The 23,470-nt window shown below is 35.6% G+C and overlaps 1 protein-coding gene across 4 annotated transcripts in view; it reads right to left on the minus strand.

Moving 5' to 3' along the window:
- ADK (adenosine kinase) overlaps positions 1-23,470 on the minus strand; it is a 493,701-nt gene that overhangs the window by 226,917 nt on the left and 243,314 nt on the right. For all 4 annotated transcript variants that reach the window (XM_036827944.1, XM_036827943.1, XM_036827946.1 and 1 more), the window contains one exon: positions 600-772. In XM_036827944.1, coding sequence (XP_036683839.1) covers positions 600-772 — 173 coding nt within the window. The remainder of the gene's footprint in view (positions 1-599; positions 773-23,470) is intronic.

Here is a 23,470-nt window from a genome sequence, read left to right on the forward strand (position 1 = left end):
TGCATGGAAGGTTCTGAGAGACAGAGTTCAAGTTCACACAAAGAAAAACTTTCTGATAAGCAAAGTTGTACAGAAATGTAATAGATTGTTTTTTGAGTGGTGCATTACCCACGACGGAAGTTGTTTAGTATGGACAGATGACTGTTCGCCAGAAATGCTTTAGATGACCTAATTTATATGAGGCTGGATATAATGTAATATTTTATATATGTTAAAAAACATATATGTGTATATATGTATTTTAATATTCCAATCTCAGGATATGTTGAAAAGAACATTCTTCCTAATGCCAGTTCGGCAAGAACCTAGCTACAAAACACTGAATAAAATGTGCTCCTTTTCTGACCCTAATTATAAAAAGTAGAGGCTGGACTAGATAATCTCAAAATTTTCATTTCATTACGCTTCATGAAGATAACAACAGGTTCAAGAAAGGTAAAAAAAAATTTTTTAAGGAAAAGTGATACTAGGAAGAGTTTATTAAACATTAAAATCAATTACAAACATGAGGTCTAAATTCCAAACTCAGATTTGAATTCAGATTTTAAAAGTGGTTAAACAGTCAATTAGTACAGTGCTTCCCTTGAAATAACACTGACCTGTTGCCACCAGTGATGCATGCAGCACAAGTTCCTGTTGGCTGCTCATTCTGTTCATAGTAATGAGCGTCCACATGGGCTTCGGCAGCTTTTTTCTTCAGGATCTCCCCGAATTTATCTATCCCGATGCATCCAAAAAATGTTGCTGCTTTGTGTGGCTGCTGAATCATCCACTGAAAAATAGGAACATAAATAATTTTAATGGGTCAGAAAAATGGTACACATAGTTCAGTATTCTGCCAAGGATGGTGTCATAAAAGGGTTGCTTTGTTAGCAGCTGTGGCTGTTAGGAATGGAATTTCAATCCTGTATCACCACTTATGATAACAAATTTGATATAACAACCACATAAAATCTTATTATACTTCCTTCAGGGAAAGAAAGAGAACACAGTGGTTAAGAACTCAAAGTCATACAGACCTTAGGTCAATACTGGCTTGATACAGAAAAATAATACTGAGTCCAAAAGAAGTAGTGAAGTGCTGTCATTAAAAGCCCAGAATCTATAATGAATACTGTGAGTTCAAATCTTGCCTCTGCCACTAATTAGCTGCATAAGTAAGACCATGTCACTTAACATTTCTATGCCTCATTGTCCTTATATGTAAATGAGGAAAATAATTATAAATACACCTCATAAAGCTGTTGGGGAATAAATTAAGTAATTTAAGTTAATGTATATGCATTACGGTACCAGGCACAAAGTAGATGATGTAAGATGATGTATATTAGCTGTGGTTGTCACTATTATTGTACTTCATATATATATGTGTGTGTGTGTATATATACACATATATGTATATGCTAAACTACGTTCATGTTTAATAAGTTGTTTTAAAAACAAGTTATTGGACTTCACCAGTGGCGCAGTGGTTAAGAATCCACCTGCCAATTCAGGGGACACGGGTTCAAGCCCTGGTCTGGGAAGACCCCACATGCTGTGGAGCAACCAAGCCTGAGCGCCACAACTACAAAGCCTGTGTTCTACAGCACGCGAGCCACAACTACTGAGCCCATGCTCCACAACTACTGAAGCCCGCGTGCCTACAGCCCATGCTCCACAACAAGAGAAGCCACCGCAATGAGAAGTCCACGCACTGCAACGAAGAGTAGCCCTCGCTCGCTGCAACTAGAGAAAGCCCTCGCGCAGCAATGAAGACCCAACGAAGCCAAAAATAAATAAATAAATAAATAAACAAACAACTTATTTATTCAGAAATAAACAGTATTAAAAATTCTAATTCATTAGTCTCATAAAACTTTAATTTCTTTGCTATAAATTAATCACAGTGTATTTATTTTAAAATGCATACTTTTCACTGGTATGTTATCTTTTATGATTAGGCTCAAATTCCTGAGGTTTGTAATACTTGTATTAGTTATTGTAAACAGCACCTATTTTTTTCTAGGACTTTTTAGCAAAATACTCAATATGCAAAGTCAAAAGATAACAAAATCTTACATTACTTCCAAATATCTGGAGTATAAAAGAAATGCATGTATATTTAGTGTTAAAGGGATGAGGAAAGTAACAAAAGGTAACAAAGAGAAATCTGTAAGATAAAGATACAGTAACTGATGATCCAGTAGTCCAATTCTACTTCTAGGGATTTATCCTGAAGATACATGTCCACAAATATAAAACAACATATACGGAAGTATTCTTTGAGACATTATTTGTAATGGCAAAATGTTGGAAACAAAATGTCCATCCACGGAAGACTGGTTGAATAAAATATGATAAATTCAATCAATGGAATACAACACAACAATTTAAAAAAGAACAAGAAAAGCCATTTGAAATACAACAAATAAATGCAACATGTAATCATTACTAGATGCTGCACTGAGAATAAAATCAAACAGCTATAAAAGACTATTAGAATAATCACTGAGATTGGAATATCTATAATATATCAGAAAACAGGATTGTATAAATTCTAAATTTCTTAAATAGAGGATAAATACTTCAAAACTGTTCAGGGGAAAAAATATATATATATTTATTTATATAAAGAAAGAGAAAGCAAATATTGAAATGCTAAAAACTGGTAGATCCAATGGCATTTTTCACAGAACTAGAACATAAAATTTCACAATTTGTATGGAAACACAAAAGACCCTGAACAGCCAAAGCAATCTTGAGAAAGAAAAACGGAGCTGGAGGAATCAGGCTCCCTGACTTCAAACTATACTACAAAGATACAGTAATCAAGACAATATGGTACTGGCACAAAAAGAGAAATATAGATCAATGGAACAGGATAGAAGGCCGAGAGATAAACCCACACGCATATGGTCACCTTGTTTTTGATAAAGGAGGCAAGAGTATACAATGGAGAAAAGACAGCCTCTTCAAAGTGGTGCTGGGAAAACTGGACAGCTACATGTAAAAGAATGAAACTAGAACACTCCCTAACACCATACACAAAAATAAACTCAAAATGGATTAAAGACCTGAATGTACGGCGAAACACTGTAAAACTCTTAGAGAAAACATAGGCAGAACACTCTATGTCATAAATCACAACAAGATCCTTTTTGACCCACCTCCTAGAGAAATGGAAGTAAAAACAAAAATAAACAAATGGGACCTGATGAAACTTAAAAGCTTTGGCACAGCAAAGGAAACCATAATAAAGATGAAAAGACAACCCTCGGAATGGGAGAAAATATTTGCAAATGAAGCAACTGACAAAGGATTAATCTCCAAAATTTACAAGCAGCTCATGTAGCTCAATATCAAAAAAACAAACCACCCAATCCATAAATGGCAGAAGACATAAATAGACATTTGTCCAAAGAAGATATACAGATCACCAACAAACACATGAAAGGATGCTCAATATCATTAACCATTAGAGAAATGCAAATCAGAACTACAATGAGGTATCACCTCACACTAGTCAGAATGGCCATCATCAAAAAATCTACAAACAATAAATGCTGGAGAGGGTGTGGAGAAAACGGAACCCTCTTGCACTGTTGGTGGGAATGTAAATTGATACAGCCACTATGGAGAACAGTATGGAGATTCCTTAAAAAACTAAAAATAGAACTACCATATGTCCCAGCAATCCCACTACTGGGCATATACCCTGAGAAAATCATAATTCAAAAACAGTCATGTACCACAATGTTCACTGCAGCTCTATTTACAATAGCCAGGACATGGAAGCAACCTAAGTGTCCATTGACAGATGAATGGATAAAGATGTGGCACATATATACAATGGAATATTACTCAGCCATAAAAAGAAACGAAATTGAGTTATTTGTAGTGAGGTGGACGGACCTAGAGTCTGTCATACAGAGTGAAGTAAATCAGAAAGAGAAAAACAAATACCGTATGCTAACACACATATATATGGAATCTTTAATATCAACAACAACAACAAAAAATGGTTCTGAAGAACCTAGGGGCAGGACAGGAGTAAAAATGCAGACGTAGAGAAGGGACTTGAGGACACGGGGAGGGGGAAGTGTAAGTTGGGATGAAGTGACAGTGGCATGGACATACGTATACTACCAAATGTAAAACAGACAGCTAGTGGGAAGCAGCAGCATAGCACAGGGAGATCAGCTCGATGCTTTGTGACCACCTAGAGGGGTGGGATAGAGAGGATGGGAGGGAGATGCAAGAGGGAGGAGATATGGGGATATATGATATGTATAGCTGATTCACTTTGTTATAAAGCAGAAACTAACACACCATTGTAAAGCAATTATACTCCAATAAAGATGTTAAAAAAATAAAAAAAAAACAATAAAATAAAATAAAATGAAAATTGGTAGATCTATGACAGGTATACAGAAGTTCCTTTTACTGTTTTTTATACTTCTATGTAAGTTAGAAAATTTTCAAAATTATAGGATGGGTTAAAGATATTGTAATGAAATCAAACATTCCATTTAAAAATAACAATAATTTAAAATTAGCTTATTCAGTCTTTAATATTATCAATTAATTTATTAAAATGAGTCCATCACATGAAGCAGTTAATATCTTAAAATGCATCAATATCCATACCTAATAGCTTTTAAATCCTTTAAACCATGCTTAGGTAAATAATACATTTAACAGTAGAAAATACCTGTACGTTGTTCTATAATTTACTTTTATTCATGTAGAAGCATGGTTAAATGATGAACCATGTGTGCTTTAGGTAGTAAAATAAAAAAAGGCAAAGTCAATAGCAAATTTTACTATGATTATTAAAATAACTTAAAATGCCATCAAAATAAAAGGAAACATCAGTGAAAGTGACGTTATTATAATGTAACTCAGCCTAATTATAATCAAAGTTCACATGTTCTAACTAGTTTGAAAAAAAGGGCTATATCAACCCACTATCAGGCTTAAATCTGACTTTCAACCCTCCCATAAGCAGGATTTAAATGAATTGAAATGTTTCCTTTACAAATCAATACTACTTGAACCTGCAAGACAAAAAAATGGACAAATAATAGAACTATTAAGCAGGTTGTTGTAATTCCACTATTGAGTATTGCATCACAGGAAACTGGCTAACATTCTGGAAATATCTGATTATCAGCATACTAACAAAATATGATACCTTTACTCTTGATCAGTGATTTCCACTCAAAAGTTAGTCAATCTAAAATGAAAGTTTAGTAAGCCAAAGCAGACACACGAAAGAAACAGAAGCAATGTTCACTGTTCAAAGTACTCAGTAATCTAGCTGAATAAATCAAGATGTTGTAATCAAGAAAGTTCAAAAAGATTAAAAATATAAATTTTTAAAAAGTTTATAAATAATTTAAAAAATTTTTTTCAATTTTATTTTATTATTATTTTTTATACAGCAGGTTCTTATTAGTTATCTATTTTATGCATATTAGTGTATATATATCAATCCCAATCGCCCAATTCATCACCCCCCCCCACCACTTTCCCCCCTTGGTGTCCATACCTTTGTTCTCTACATCTGTGTCTGTATTTCTGCCCTGCAAACCAGCTCATCTGTACCATTTTTCTAGGTTCCACATATATGCGTTAATATACGATATTTGTTTTTCTCTTTCTGACTTACTTCACCCTGTATTACAGTCTAGAGATCCATCCACGTCTCTACAAATGAACCAATATCGTTCCTTTTTGGGCCGAGTAATATTCCATTGTATATACATACCACCTCTTCTTTATCCATTTGTCTGTTGATGGGCATTTAGGTTGCTTCCATGACCTGGCTATTGTAAAGAGTGCTACCATGAACATTGGGGTGCATGTGTCTTTTTGAGTTATGGTTTTCTCTGGGTATATGCCCAGTCGAATTACCATATGCCCATAGTAGGGTCATATGGTAATTCTATTTTTAGTTTTTTAAGGAACCTCCATACTGTCCTCCATAGTGGCTGTATCAATTCATATTCCCACCAATAGTGCAAGAGGGTTCCCTTTTTTTTTTTTTTTAACACCTTTATTGGAGTATAATTGCTTTACAATGGTGGGTTAGTTTCTGCTTTATAACAAAGTGAATCAGCTATACATATACATATATCCCCATATCTTCTCCCTCTTGCGTCTCCCTCCCACGCTCCCTATCCCACCCGTCTACGTGGTCACAAAGCACAGAGCTGATCTCCCTGTGCTATGTGGCTGCTTCCCACTAGCTATCTATTTTACATTTGGTAGTGTATATATGTCCATGCCACTCTCTCACTTAGTAACAGGGTTCCCTTTTCTCCACACCCTCTCCAGCATTTGTTGTTTGTAGATTTTCTGATGATGCCCGTTCTGACCGTTGTGAGGTGATACCTCATGTAGTTTTGATTTGCATTTCTCTAACAATTAGTGATGTTGAGCAGCTTTTCATGTGCCTCTTGGCCATCTGTATGTCTTCTTTGGAGAAATGTCTGTTTAGGTCTTCTGCCCATTTTTGGATTGGGTTGTTTTTTTTTTTAATACTGAGCTGCATGAGCTGTTTATGTATTTTGGATATTAAACCTTTGTCCATTGATTCATTTGAAAATATTTTCTCCCATTCTGAGGGCTGTCTTTTCATCTTGTTTACAGTTTCCTTTGCTGTGCAAAAGCTTTTAAGTTTCATTAGGTCCCATTTGTTTATTTTTGTTTTTATTTCCAATTCTCTAGGAGGTAGGTCAAAAAGGATCTTGCTGTGATTTATGTCAAAGAGTGTTCTTCCTATGTTTTTGTTGAAGAGTTTTATAGTGTCTGGTCTTACATTTAGGTCTTTAATCCATTTTGAGCTTATTTTTGTGTATGGTGTTAGGGAGTGTTCTAATTTCATTCTTTTATATGTAGCTGTCCAGTTTTCCCAGCACCACTTATTGAAGAGACTGGCTTTTCTCCATTGTATATCCTTGCCTCCTTTGTTATAGATTAGTTGACCATAGGTGCGTGGGTTTATCTCTGGGATTTCTATCCTGTTCCAGTGAACTGTATTTCTGTTTTTGTGCCAGTACCATACTGTCTTGATTACTGTAACTTTGTATTACAGTCTGAAGTCAGGGAGTCTGATTCCTCCAGCTCCATTTTTCTCCCTCAAGATTGCTTTGGCTACTCGGGGTCTTTTGTGTCTCCATACAAATTTTAAGGTTTTTTGTTCTAGTTCTGTAAAAAATGTCATTGGTAATTTGATGGGGATTGTGTTGAATCTGTAGATTGCTTTGGGTAGTAAAGTCATTGTCACAATATTGATTTTTCCAATCCAAGAACATGGTATATCTCTCCATCTGTTTGTGTTAACTTTGATTTCTTTCATCAGTGTCTTACAGCTTTCTGAGTACAGGCAATCAGAGAAGAAAAAGAAATAGAGGAATACAAATTGGAAAAGAAGAAGTAAAACTGTCACTGTTTGCAGATGACATGATACTATACAGAGATATTCCTAAAGATGCCACCAGAAAACTACTAGAGCTAATCAATGAACTTGGTAAAGTTGCAGGATACAAAATTAATGCACAGAAATCTCTTGCATACCTATACACTAACAAGGAAAGATCAGAAAGAGAAATTAAGGAAACAATCCCATTCACACTGCAACAAAAAGAATAAAATACCTAGGAATAAACCTACCTAAGGAGGTATAAATAATTTAAATTCTGTTAAAACTGTAGTACACCAACTTTGTCTCAAACACAATGTTACCAACACGTGACCAATCTGTTTCCTACCCTTCTGACATGCGATCAGTAAACATTTAATACATGTATACTAGAGAAAAAAATGATGAAAATGACAGTGTCCCTAATACGAAATCAAAATCTTTACATTGTCAGATTCTCTAGAAAAGAGATTCAACTTTGTTCATAACCTGATTATGCTGCCTTTTTTTAGGTAAAACAAACTGCCCAACTTTTCTTTGCTTATATAAGGACATAACATCGTTAAACACCTATCTTTAACTTCCAGTCTAGCCCTGAGGGAGTAGCAGGGTCCAGAACTACCCCTGTGTTCTGAATAACTAAAAAGAAAAGCCAAAGGGAACGACTACAGAATTTTCAGAGATTGGCCAACAGGCAGAACTGGACTGTAATCTCTGATAGAAAAGACAGAAGGTGAGCCCTGACATCATGCAGACTCTCTGCCAGGAGGCCATTTCCAGACTGTGGTGCAGGGAGGAAGAAGCCAAACAGAGCCTGGCATTCTCACTGAATTAAGCAGACAGAGATAAGTGTTCAAGGAGTCAGGAGACTGGAAATGGCAAAAAAGAGTTTCAGAGAGGAATGAGCTGAAATCCATATAGAGTAACTCTTGAGGCTTTGGCTGGGGACCGATCTGTGCATGCTTACGGAATATATGAGATCACAAAGAATCTTATATAAATGCTCCAGGATTAGAAAGTCAGTTTATCAAGGTCTCAGGACTCAAGAAAAAATCTAATGTGATTCTATATACTACCAAGGAACAGTTGAAAATTAAAATTAAGAAAACAGTGTCATCTATAATAACATCAAAAAATGAAACATATTGGGAAAAATTTAAGAAAACACGTGCAAGACCTATGCACAGAACACTATATACGTTTGCTGAGGGGGAAAAAAAAACCCCACCTATATAAATGGAGAGCCTATGTGTACGAATTGGAAAACTCAATACTCTTTTTTTTTGTTTTTTTTGGGGGGCCGTCCTACGCAGTTTGCAAGATCTCAGTTCCCTAACCAGAGACTGAACCTGGGCCCTCAGCAGTCAAAGCGCGGAGTCCTAACCGCTGGACTGCCAGGGAATTCCCGAAAACTTAATATTCTTAAAACAGCAATTCTCCCCTAATAGATTCATAGAGTCATTGCAAACCCCAGTCAAAATCTCAATAGGATTTTTGCGGATATCAAAAAGCTGATTCTATCAACAGTAAAAGGAGAAGTAACTAGAATAGCCAAAGGTTAGGAGGTATGTCAGTGTGACAGAAACCAACATTGCTAAATTCCAATTTCTTCAAATATAAAATGTGTATAATATAACCTGTGATCTTGTAAAGATGCTTAAGAATTAGAAACAGACTATCAAGACATGCACTCTAGTTCAGTAAATGATACCTAATAATATAGTTGTTTCACTTTTACACAGAGGATGAAAGGGCTCTCACTATACTGTAAGTAACTACACCTAAATAGAGAACCAGAAAGCCATTACTGTTAACTTTAAACAAATAAATGAATTAGTTGAATTCAATTTTAACAGCAATAGTAAAGCTACAATGTTATCAGAAAACACCCAGGAGGGAGATTAATTGCAGCTGGGGGGATCAGAAAAGGCTTCCAGAGACGGGTGACATTATCGAGTAGTCTTTGAAGGATAGGTATAATTTTTAAAAATGGCTATGAACTGGAAAGAAAGTAGAAGCATAGAGCACATGCCTCTTGTACTGTGTTATGAATTTTATCATGGTGCCCCTAAGGCAAAAGAAATTCTATTTATTAAGTAGTTAGTTTTAAACAACTTAAGTATTTATTTCCTAACAATTTAGTACTTGTCTAGCACTGCAAAATTCTCAAACCTTGGAATCAGGCTGGTCACCACCACCCTCATTTCCTGTCTTACATTGATTTCTGAGCAGTGCTTATTTTTTCTAATCACAGAAACCCAGTTTTACAAAGTATATGATCACCAAAAGGAATGTAGCAACCTAATTTTAAAATGAAAGTATCTGAAGTTAGTGGTTTGTGCTGTACCTGACAGATGTCACTGTTTCCCTAGAAAATTTAAAATATCCTAAGGAACCAAAGTGGGTCTGCAGTGAAGAGGCCTTAGCACACAGTTTGAGAAATAGTATAGTGTTAACAAAAATAATAAGAAAGAGAAATAAAGGAAAATAAACATTTGTCAGTTAGGAGTATGACAGAGCACTATGTGTGAGGGAAGAGACTAATGGAGAAAAGATCTATGCCAGATCATTAAATACCACTTAAAGAAGTTTAGGTGGCATTCTGTAGATAGAAGGGTGCGCAGGAGGGTTTTTGAGCAAAGAAGTTAGGTGATAAGAGATGATACCTCATTAAGGTAAGAAACCAGGAGGAGAAAATTTACAACTGAATTTAAACAGGGGCTGAAAAAATGAGCTTCACATTTTGAGCTTCACATCAAGAGTCTTTAACAACATATGGAAAGATTTCTATTAATATTAACTTCACCTTCCAGATGAATTTCCACTTTGTCACCCAAATGCAATATTTAGGACAATATAAATGACAATGATGCTCAAGAACCAGCCACTTCTAAAATAATGCTATGTACTTTAATTCAATCCGTAACAGAATAATAAAGAATGACACCTAGATACTAAAATAATTGCAAGATAAGTCTAAGAAATTTTATACAAGAAAACCCAATGAGGCATTTCAAGAAAACTGTAAAGCACAACTAAAAGAAATTAAATGTCAAAACTGGGAAATAACAGGAACAAGCAGATTGCAAAGGGTGATGAGGAAATCAAAACTGAAGTAGTTGGTTAGGACAAGAGCATATATCACAAAGCTTAAAGGATTGATTCTCTCAGATGACGGCTAAGCTAACAAGTGAGTCAGGGTGAAACAGAAAATTTTCATAAATACTATTAAGAATCCATTCTCCCTCAGTAACTAGCAACGTTAGCCTCCTTTCCTGCCAAAACTGCTCCATTTTCACCTGCTGGCATGCATCCTATTAGTAAAATTGATTCCCAATAATCCTACTATTATCCCAGCAATGGTTTTTTAGTTATTTTTGTTGTTAAATACCTGTTAACATCTATTGCTCAGAAGAGATTTTGGGAAACTTTGGCCTACTAGAAAAAAAAAAACTTTAGACTCATATATATGTAAGTTCATCTAGTCATGGGATGATAAATTATATACTCTGTGAGAAATTATATTTCTTGCAGAATTATTGTGAGACTTGAATAAGATAATGCAAGCAAAGCGCCTAAAGTAGTGCCTATTAAAGAGTGCTGCTGCTGCTGATAATAACAGGGCACTGAGATATGATAAAAATAAATTTTAGTGTAACGTCATTTAACTCATTCCATAAATATTTTTTGATCACTTACCATCTGTTGGACATTACTGTAGTAAATAATAGATAAAGAAACATTTCTCTATCTCTTTTGTAGGCTTGTTTTCTTCTCCCCATTCTTGAGTGTTCCCCAGCCTGGATTCTCTTCACACCCTATCTATTTAGATAGACAGATAGATAGATAGGTAACAAGAGCGAGAGAGACAGAGAGAGAGAGAATGAGAATGTTATTGCAGCACATGGGAGTAGCAAGTACATTAGACTTTGGAGAGTGACCAAAGAAGATCTCCTAAGGGAAATATGAGAACCTGTGGCCAAACTGAAATTTGTAGGAATTAAGGGACATGGTGGGTGTTGGGTGGGATAGTTAATTTTCCATGGAAGAAGAATGACAAAGAGGCTCAGAAGCAAAAAAGAGAGTACTGGAATTAAAGAACTAAAAATAAATTCAGTATTCCAAAAAGGATTTTGATACCTTATAAATGCAATGAATGAACATAAATAAGGTGTTAGAATCAAAATGCTTATAATCTCTTCTTCCAATTTGTATTCTAAAGATACAATATTTTCTAAAGCACACGATAAATGCAAACTGGATATAGTCCACATGGAGATATCATTAATAATATAACCATTAGTCCAGGTTAAAGGTTCAGCAGAAGACCTGGCATAAGGTTGGCACAGAATAAATTTTAACTATTCTTATAATTACTACTATTGTAATTATTATAAGAGTAGCAATAACACTATTATTTCTAAGGCAAACTGTTAAATATTTAGAATACTAGGAAGGAGTTTGAATTTTATTTTCTAAGGAGATTTGTAGCCTGTACAATGTCTGTGGGCCCCAATCAGGGCAAGGTATATGTGAGAGGAAGCAGGGAATCCATTAACTCCCTGAAATGTAAGGAAATTTTAATGTATTTTTCAGAGGAGAAGATTCACGAATTTGATCAGATTCCTAAAAGGAATTAGGCCACTCACACCAGAGAGGAAGGAGGGGGGAGGAGGAATAGTATAGGGAGAATACAGCTATAGCTAGGGTGGACGCCGTTTTCTTTCTAATAGGACTGCACCAAATTAACCAAGAAAACCACTGATCCAAAGCTATTATCTAAATTAGAAAATACTGTATGTTATGTTTTTTAAACAACTTATATTAACTGAAATTGTTACTCAATTTCTTTGGCTATCAAAAATAAGTAGCCTAGATTTATTTCCAAAAGTCTCCAAAATTAGGTGATAAAAAATAACACAGCAGCTGAATATGGTGCTACAACAGGCTTCAGTTTTTTATTCAATCTGCCTTTCAACAGAAGCCTTTAAGCAACAAGATTTCTACCCAATGGATAATATATATTCTATTTCTAATTCTCCCAAGATTTTAAAAATCATGCCTATCTTTTCTTTAAGTTTCTTGCTATGCACAATGAAGTCTCACTTTTAGGTTGGAATAAAGATATCTCATAAGGAGAAATGAGACCTGTAATTAAAAAAAAAAAAACCTGCCAGAAAGTGTCTGCAGAAACAGAATTCAATATAGCATTTCCACAACATTAACCGAAATTGTTAAATTCCCTTACATAGTGAAATGATGTTGTAAATATATATGGCAAAACGCTGAAGGGGTGTAGGACACACTACTCCAAATTATGGCATACTGGCTAAAGGAATCTGAGAAAATGGCAGAAGTAGAAAGGTCCCTCTGACCATCGCTCTCCTTCTCTTCTGATACAGGTCATAAAACCCTCACATGAGAGGTGCCTTCACAGTATCTGCAGGAAAAGAGCACATTTATCTCCAAAGACAAAGGGATGCACAGAAGAATCCTAACAAAAAGACCTTGCTAAGTTTTCCCCAGTTAACACTTGCTTCATACTCTCTGACCTATATCATATTTCTGATCGAACCTAGCTACTCAGGTCAAACTGTTTCTTTGGGTCTTCATTTCCTTATGAAGGCTCCCATGTCACATAAAACTTATACTAAATAAATTTGTATGTTTTATCAGTTTAATTTTCAGACCCAGCCAGGACCCTAAGAGGGCAAGGAAAATTTTTCCTTCCCTACAATCCTCAAGAAACTTCAAAGTAAAGGAGATGGTAGCAACGGCTGCTCTAGTTTAAAGGACATTTTATTTATCTATATATTTACCATAATTTAAAAATAATTTCTAAAATCATTTTCACTTTCCCCATATAGTCTAAATACTTCCTTCCCCCTGACAACTTCAGAAAAACTGCATTGAAAACCAAATATAAGGGGCTTCCCTGGTGGTGCAGTGGTTAAGAATCCTCCTGCCAATGCAGAGGACATGGGTTCAAGCCCTAGTCCAGGAAGATCCCACATGCCGCGGAGCAACTAAGCCCCTGCGCCACAGCTACTGAACCTGTGCTCTAGGGCCAGCGAGCCACAACTACTGAAGCCCGTGCACCTAGAGCCCGTGCTCCGCAACTAGAGAAGCCACCGCAATGAGAAGCCCGCGCGCAACTAAGAGTAGCCCCCGCTAGCCACAACTAGAGAAAGCCCGCGCGTAGCAACGAAGACCCAACTCAGACAAAAATAAATAAATTTATAAAACAAAAACAAATATAAACCAAAAGTTCAGCTAAAAAACACTATAATTAACCAAAGATGAGTTAGAAACAAAAACATAATTAAGAGCTAAATTAGTGAGTACTTACTTTGAGTACTTCAATTTGCTAATTCTTTACCTACTACGTTATCTCAGCTAATCTGAACCACCAAACACAATGCAGATACTTACTATTCCAATTTCACAGATGAGGAAAGTATGTCAGAGGCAGGCTCAAGTCTGTATGATTTTAGAAGGTATACTCTCAGTCACTACTCTAGATATAGGCAAGAAAGGGAAGTAAAGAAAATCTTACTGGTAAGAGTGTCATCAGTTCTCAGAAATACAGCTGGCCTCGAAAAGAGTAACCATGTGACCTTGAATAAGTAGCTTAATCTCTCTAGCTATCATTGTTCTCAAGTGTAAAAGTCAGGAAATTACGGTGATTTTCTAAGAGATCCATCACTTCAAGCTACGAAAAAAACAGAAGAATGTACGGTATATGAAATAAGAAAAAAAAATCTCCACAGAAGCTTACTGTGGCCAATTAAAACTGGGACAGAGAGGTGAGCAGAGTAAGAAACCTTTAGAGAAAAACCCACAGTGGGTCTTTAGAGGTAAAAATGTCACTCAGATGCATTTGCCCAGAAATTCTACAAAATCCACAGAAAAACATGCCAACTAATAACCAAAGAGCAAGAGAAGAATTGAGAAAAATCCTTCTCCTTTACTATTTCTAGCATACACCTTATAAAAAGAAAAATCCCTCAAGGCAGTAAACATCTGCCCATCAACACTTATCAGCAGCAACATCAAAAGCATAAGGCAAAGGTCAAGTCAAAGTTTATTGACAACGATGAACTATGACAGCTTCTATTAAATTACCTCTTCCTTCAAGGTGTATGTGATCAAAGCAGCAAAGATATTTTCACTCAGTCACATAACAAGCTATTTGTTGAGATTGAAACATCTGGTCAATATCTCCTAACACTGCAATTTCATGCACAGTTAGCATCAGGGCACATTTCTTCTCCTCTTCTTACAGGGTCCATAAGGGTGGCACATATGGCTGATCATTTCATTCAAAAAGGATTCAATTCAAGGCATTACACACAATCATCTGTGTTCTATGGTGTTTTAAGTCTACCTTCCATCGTTTTCCATCATCATTGCTCACTGCTGTTCTCTTCGACTATAAAAGCCTGCAAATATGACAGAGCACTTAAAGCTTAACAGCTTTCCTCCACTGGAGTTAGCTAGCATTTAAGGCAAAGGAATCTGTAAAGTGGCAGGTCATTTTCTATTGTCAAAAACTCCCAATACAGTAAACTATTTACCATTTAAGCAAAGATCTAGTACAGATTAGAAAAGTAATTTTTAATGTCAAATCAAATGCTTAACTTTCTGCATGACAGATCTATGAAAGTATATTCTTTTGGTATAATTTTAAGTCATAATAAATGACTTTAAAACAATATTATAGGAACATTTAAAAATTAATTTTAATAGGGGATTTCAGAATTTTTTTTTAACTTGACAAAGAGCAATTCTATACTAAGAGAATAGGGATGCTATAATTTTATCAGTCCCCTATGCTGAAAATTTTCCACTTGAAATACATGCATTTGTTGTCATGGTAACAGGGGCCTTTCTTAAACACTTACAGTAGTAAACCTGAACTCACACCATAGATTTCTATTTCTTCCCTTCCTTCCTTTAGGATAATAGCTTCAAGGGAAAAAAGGGGTGGGAGTAGGGGACATCTTTAAAGCTGCTACTTCACATTTCCTCTGACACATCTCCGTGACAGGTAGTATAACTATATGACTATAGTTACCTTCTGAAATATAAGGATTTGCCTACATGTTAATAACTAAATGAAATTCAAGGAAGAAATTTTCTTCTAGTGATAAAGAATCATGTATGACCATCTTACAATTAGCAATATGCGATGGCTGATTAAGGAAGGCGTATCAAAATAACAAGACTAAATTAAAATCTAAGTTAGGTGTAATGTCCAGGGCTGCTACTCTGGCATATAAAGTAAACATTTTGTTTGTTCATTTGTTCATTAATATAGTCAGTCAATCCAATCTAAAGCTATTTATTGAATAAGTCTATGAGCCAGACACCTGGCTAGCACTGAAACACAAGGTTGAACAAGTTAGACATAGTCTCTGCTTCACGGAGATTCCAAACAAACAAACAAATGCAAAGCAAACAAAACAAAAACATTAAACAGAGAAACAAAATAATTGCAAGAAATGCCATGAAGGAAAAAAAAATGGCTGAAAAGGACAATGGGGTGGAAGACAGATGCAAGGAAATAATCTACTTTAAATAGGTCTAAGAAACTAAGCTGAGACATAAAATATGCAAATAAGCTAAAACAGGCAAAAAATAAGCTTGGAGGTTGGGGACTCTTCCAAACAGAAAGAGAAGCAAGTGCAAAACTTCTAAGGCACGTAAGAGGTTGGCATATATTCAAAAAACTGAAGAAAAAAGAATTTTTTTTTTATAGTAGCTAAGTTTTTATAAATACGTAGGTTCCAGATCATGTACACCTTACTGACTATGGTAAGGAGAATAAATTTTATACAGGGTGCAACAGAATGCCACTGAAGGGTTTTAAATAACAAAGCTAAATTATCAAATTTAAATGAGGATCAATTTTGCTATTGTATATAAAAGGATTTTTATACTGTACATAAACAGAGGCAACAAAGAGATCAGTTAGGAGGGTTTTTCTCACATCCCACATCCAGTCCTTTGGGAAAGTTTATTGGCTGTATCCTCACAATATTTCCAGATTTTAACTACTTTTTTTCCCAAACACTTTTTGTTAATTCCACTGCTACCACCCATCCAAGTTACCATAATCTCTTGCCTGGATTATTGCAATAGTTTCCTGATCTCCTTGCCTCCTTTCTTGACATTTTCCTTTTAAAACATAAATCAGCAGATGTCATTCATTTGCTCAAAACCCTGCAATGCTCTCCAGATCACTCAGTAAGAAGCAAAACTCCTTGCATTAGTCTGTGAGGCCCTACAGGTTCAAGCCACTCTTCTTTACCTCCTGCTGCCTCTCTAACCTCATCTTCTGCTACTCTTCATATCTTGCTCCAACCACAATGAACCCCATGCAGGATTTTGAAACATGCCAAGCATGTTCTCCCTTAGCAACTACTGACATGTCTACTAGACCGGACTTCCCCAGTGAGCCAGAAAGCTATTGCCTCATCTCGAAAGTCTTTAATCAAATCGCAACAAAACTGTTCCACACACACTCTATTTAATATTGTAAAATGCTCTTTTTGTTCCAACATTCCCAATACCATACTCTTCTACTTTTTATTATTTTGCTTATGTAAAATTTAATAAACAGAAACCTCAATTACTTTACTTCGACCTCTCAGTTCCTCCAATGGACTCTTCCTTTACTATAGCCCCCCCAAATTCTTTTTCACCTCTTTAAGAGTCCTTCCCTCCTTCATGTGCAGAGACTTGCACAAGGCTTGTCATGGTTGCAGATGCCCAACTGCAATTCTTTGTTGATCCTGAATAAACCCATTTTGCTAAAGAAATATTTTTTAGGTCAACGCTTACATATGACATTATTTGTATTTCTCCCTCCCACTAAAATATGAGCTACATGAAGGTAGGAATTTTTATTTGTTTTCTCATCAATGTATCCCCAGCAAGTGACACACAGTAGATACCCAATAGGTATTTGATTAATAGTATCTTATTAGCAGATCAGTAGATACCAAAAATTTTATTTTGATGATATCATTGCATATTCCTAAAATAACACATTTATTTATTATACAACAAGAATAAGAGTAAAACAAGAATAAAATAATACTTCAATAAATATTAGCTATTAATATTATTGGAGGTTGCATGTTAACACTGCCATTATTTAACACTGTCATAGCCAGTATAATTACATCGTAAAATTAAGTAAAGCACTAAAAAGGTTGAAAGGTGAAAATATAATGTCACAATCTGAAAAAGAAAAGGACATTAAAAACACAAACACACACACACTTTGGGAATTCCCTGGTGGTCCCGTGGTTAGGACTGCACTTTAATTGCCGAGGGCGCTGTTCAATCCTTGGTCGGGGAGCTGAGATCCCACAAGCCACACAGTGTGGTCAAAAACAAAAAGAAAAAACCCCATAAACAAACAAACAAACACAATTTATTTTCTGCATATTATGGGAAATAACTCACTAATCTCCCTTTTACAGATGAAGAAACCGAGTCAAATAAGCTCCCTAGGACTTAAATCTAGACACTGTACCAACAAGGCCCACGTCTTAACCACTTTTCTGTAACGGTCACCGAAGAGGATCCACAAAAAATTATTAGAAATAGTAAAGAAAGTTTGGTAATATGTTCAGTTACTAAAACGTGTGTTTTAAAAACTTCCCCAAATACTAATCGTAACTTGTTAGGAAAAAAATAAGAGACGTAATGTACAACATGATGACTGTAGTTACCATTGCTATATGATATACATGAAAGTTGCTAAGAGAGTAGATTCTAAGAGTTCTTATCAAAGGAGAATTTTTTGTTTTTCCCATTTCTTTTTACTGCGCTTTTCTGACGTGGTGGATGTTAACGAAGCTCACTGCGGTAATCATTTCACAAAATATGTAAGTCAAACTTTTATGCTGTACACCTGAAACTCAAACAGTGTTGTATGTCAATTATATCTCAATAAAACTGGAAAAAATGTTAAAACAAACAAATCAAAAAAGGTACAAATGCTACATATAATGGCAGCAAGAAGAAACCAAACTTGAACCCACTGCTTAATCTTAGATTGCTAAAAGTGGAACAACCAGACATGATGGATTACAAAGGAGATATAATAAAATGATAGAATAGCACTTTTTAAAGATTCTTGCCTAAAGAAACAAATCTGCAACTAACTAAACCTCTAGCACTAACTACAAGCAAACATTAAATATGAAGCAATAGACCAAATCCAGAAAGTGAGACAGTCTACAGTACAAATAACCCATTTGCTCTTAAAGAAAAAAAAAAAAGTCACTGACTCTTTAACAAGGAGAAAAGCAAGATAACAGCTAACTAATACATATAAGGTATAAACGCACTGTTTGAATTCTTGTTTAGATTCTGATTCAAATAAAACTATCACAAATGGATTTTTAACAATTATGAAAATTTGAATTCTGAATTGGGTATTAAATAACATTAAGAAATTAACATTTTAAGGTAATAGTATGGTATTATTGGGTTTTTTAAAGTGTCATTCTTGGAGAGACAAACTGAAGGATTTATAGATAAATGACAAGATACCTAGAATTTGCTTCATAGGAGAAATATAAAACAAGTTTGGCAGAATATTGATAATTATTGAAGCTAGATAATGGGTACATGGAGGTCATTATACTATTCTCCATCCTTCTATGCAGGTCTGAAATTTCCTATAATAAAATGTTAAAAATATAAATATATATACAAAATGGGAAATTAAAATGAAAATATTAATATAAGACAAAAAGACATTTACCCTAAAAAATTTATTATAAAAATGTTATTTCGTCCCAATGAACCCTATAAACCCTAATGTGATATTTTGAAAATATTAATATGGTCCTTAAATTCACCTGAGCGGATAATAGGAAAGTACATCATGATGGCGGGAGGGGAGGCTTTACTACCAGACATTAAAATGTATTATTTGGCAACTGTAATTGAAACTATTTGGTATTGACATCGAAAGAAATCAATGGAAAAAGAAAAAAAGAGTTCAAACACAGATTCATGTACTGATGGCAACACAGCATAGGATACAGATGACATTTTGCTAAGCTGGGGAAAAAGGGAGTTATTCAATACAGTGAGCCAGGTTAACTACACAGCCTTTGGTGTGTGGCAGGGGGTAGGGGTATGATTCTTTCCGCTAATAATTTTATTTTACTTTTTTTTTTTTTGGGCCCTGCCACGCAACTTGCTAGTTCTCAGTTCCCTGACTAGGTAAACTCTGGCCCCCAGCAGTCGAAGAGTGGCGTCCTAACCACTGGACCGCCAGGGAATTCCCTCTCCTCATATTTTAACCAAAAAATGTAAAGAAGAAAACCAGAAAGGTAGAAAATTCAGTTACTTCAAAAATAACTTTAAGACAAAGAAAGATTTCCTTAACCATGGCACGAACGCCAAATACTATAAAGAAAAATATTGATAGCTGTGACTAGATTTAAACTTAAGATCATTACACAGGAAAAGAGAGGGGCAGGGGGTGGGGAGAGGTCAGTATTCTTAAGGTACAAAGCACTCTCAAAAATCAATAAGAAAAAAATGTGCAAGGCTGTCACAAGGATGGTGGTGCTTGACAGAGTGATGCCCATATACCTAGGCAATAATACATATATTCCTTTAATGTAAGTAAAGAATACAAGCATTTAAAATATCAAGAGGCTGTACACAGTAAGAATCAGCAACATTGTAAAAACAAGAAAACTTCACTGGCTTTCAAATCTGCATTAAGGACACCACTGTTGATGCTACTTCCTGTTCAGAGGGAGGATGCCATATGTCTTTCAAGAAGCTACCCTTGCCATCCTCGTCATACTGCTGAAGTGCTTATGCAATTCTGGCCCCTCCTGATTGACTCTAATAAGAGATTTTAGCTTTCAGCCTGTCTATCCACCGAGTGTAAATAAGTGGTAACAACTGTATCATCTGTGAGGCCACGTGAATCAAAGGATAATTTCTCAGGCATATCCATATCTCTGACAAGCCTACGCTTTAGCCCACCTGTATCTATTCTTAAAATGAAATATTCAATAGCAATCAACAATAAATATGTGTATTTTTTGCACAGTAACATCAGATAATTACACAGTAGCATCAAATAATTAAAATGTATAGTGTTTTTTAGGGAAAAGATTTACATTCAGAGATTACAAGGAGAATCTTATTAGCAGCTCAGTTATACCATCATCAAAATAAAAATGTTACTGGGCACCCACCATGGAATTATACACTTATTAACCCAATAAACTTCTATCAAGCCCTTATTATATCTAAAGTACTCTGTGAAGAAATACAATCTCAAATTAAGACCTTGAAGAGTTCACATTCTAGTGGAGGAAGCAGCATGGAAACAAAATACAATGAGCGAGGGATTTCCCTGGTGGCACAGCAGTTAAGAAACTGCCTGCCAATGCAGGGGACATGGGTTTGATCCCGGGTCCGGGAAGCCGCGGAGCAACTAAGCCTGTGCGCCACAAATACTGAGCCTGCACTCTAGAGCTCGCGAGCCACAACTACTGAGCCCGCGTGCCACAACTACTGACGCCCGCACGCCTAGAGCCCGTGCTCCACAACAAGAGAAGCCAACGCAATGAGAAGCCCGTGCACCGCAATGAAGAGTAACCTCCGCTCACCACAACTAGAGAAAGCCCGCACACAGCAACAAAGACCTAACACAGCCCAAAAATAAATTAATTAATTAATTAAAATAAATAATGGGGCTTCCCTGGTGGCGCAGTGGTTGGGAGTCTGCCTGCCAGTGCAGGGGCCACAGGTTCGGGCCCTGGTCTGGGAGGATCCCACGTGCCACGGAGCGGCTGGGCCCGTGCGCCACAATTGCTGAGCCTGCGCGTCTGGAGCCTGTGCTCCGCAACGGGAGAGGCCGCGATAGTGGGAGGCCCGCGCGCCGCGATGAGGAGTGCCGCCCGCTCGCCGCAACTGGAGAGGGCCCTCGCACAGAGACGAAGACCCAGCACAGCCAAAATAAATTAAAAAATAAATAAATAAATAAATAAATAAATAATGATACCAATTTATGAAACATACAGCATGGGGAATATATTCAATAATGATATAATATCTCTGTATGGTGACAGATGGTAACTAGACTTATCATGGTGATCATTTTGTAATGTATAGAAGTATTGAATCATTATATTGAGCACCAGGAACTAACATAGTATTGCAGGTCAATTATACTTCAAAAACAAACTCGCAGAAAAAGACATCAGAATTGTGATTACTAGAGGCAGGAGGTAATGGGGGGAGGAATTGGATGAAGGCAGTCAAAGGTACAAACTTGCAGTTATAAGATAAGTAAGTACTAGGCATGTAATGTACAACACGATTAGTATAATTAACACTGCTGTATGTTATATATAAAAGTTAAAATAAATCCTAAGAGTTCTCATCACAAGGAAATAATCTTTTTCTTTTTCTTTTTGTATCTGTATGAGATGGTTGATGTTCACTAAAAATATTGTAGTAATCATTTCACGTTGTATGTAAGTCTAAATACTATGCTGTACACCTTAAACTTGCACAGTGCTGTATGTCAATTATATCTCAATAAAACTGGAAGGAAAAAAAATTTTTTTAAAGATACTAATTTAAGAATTTTTTGAAGCAGCAAAAATCATTGATTTTTATTAAATAGTGAGCTTTAAATACACATCTTTTTAATAATCTGTGTAACAAATTGGAAAGTATGAATGAAGTAAAATGGTTTCCTGAGGAAAAACACTTGTGCTGTTGAGTTTCTATTGTACATGAATCAACTGCTTTCTTTATGGAAAACTATTTTTGTTTGAAATAATGATTGACAGACAAATAAATGATAGTTATTCAGGCTTGAGTATTCGGCAGATATTTTCTTAAAAATGAAAAAAAGTTAAGCCTGTCATTTAAAAAAAATAACTGTCAGGATTTATTGCTAATAATAAAATTTGAGCTTTCAACTGAAAATTATAATTGTGTAAATCACATATTCACCACTGTGAGATTCCCAATACATAAAAGACTCTTTTCTTGAAATTGGTAGTGATATCGACAAATGAGACATTTTACATTTGGAAGATCTGCATAATTTAATGAACAAGAACTTTGCAAATGACCAATGCACCACAGTAAAAGTCACGTGTGGGCAGAATTTCTACCCAAAGAGTTAAAGAGACGGATATATATTTTTTAACATGACAGCTTTGTTGAGATACAGTCCACATACATACAATTCATACTTAAAGTGAACAATTCAATAGCATTTAGTATATTCACAGAGTTGTGCAAGGATCACCACATCAATTTTAGAACATTTCAATATCCCAAAAAGAATCCCTCATCACTTAGCCATCATACCCCCAAACCCCCATTCCCACAAACCCCAGGAAACAACTACTGTATTTTCTGTCACCATAAATATGCATACTGAGGACATTTCACAGAAATAGAATCACAAAATATGTGGACTTTTGTGAGTGGTTTTTTTCACTTACCACAATGTTTTCAAGATTCATCCATATTGTGGCATGAATCAGTATTTCATTCCTACTTATTGCCAATATTCTGTGGTATAGAGACTTCACATCTTGTTTATTCATTCCTCAGTTGATGGACACTTGTATTTTTTTCCACTTTGCTATTATGAATAATACTGCTATGAATATTCATGTACAACTTTTAATGCAAAGATATGTTTTCATCTCTCTTGGGTATATACCTAGAATTGCTGAGTCATATGGTAACTCTATCTTTAGTCTTTTGAGGAATTGCCAGACTATATACCAAAGCAGCTGCACCATTTTATAATCATGCCAGCTCAGTTTCTCAACATCCTCACCAAAATTTTTGTATATGGTGTGAGGTAGAGGTACAACTTCATTCTACTGTATGTAGATATCTAGTTTTCACAGCATCATTTACTAAAAAGGCCATTCTTTCTCTACTGGATTGTCTTGATATTCTTGTCAGAAATCAATTAACCATAAATGGATGAATTTATTTCTGTACCCTCAAATCTATGACAACTAAATCTGA

This window comes from Balaenoptera musculus, chromosome 16, assembly GCF_009873245.2.
Source record: "Balaenoptera musculus isolate JJ_BM4_2016_0621 chromosome 16, mBalMus1.pri.v3, whole genome shotgun sequence".
Classification (NCBI taxonomy): Eukaryota; Metazoa; Chordata; class Mammalia; order Artiodactyla; family Balaenopteridae; genus Balaenoptera; species Balaenoptera musculus.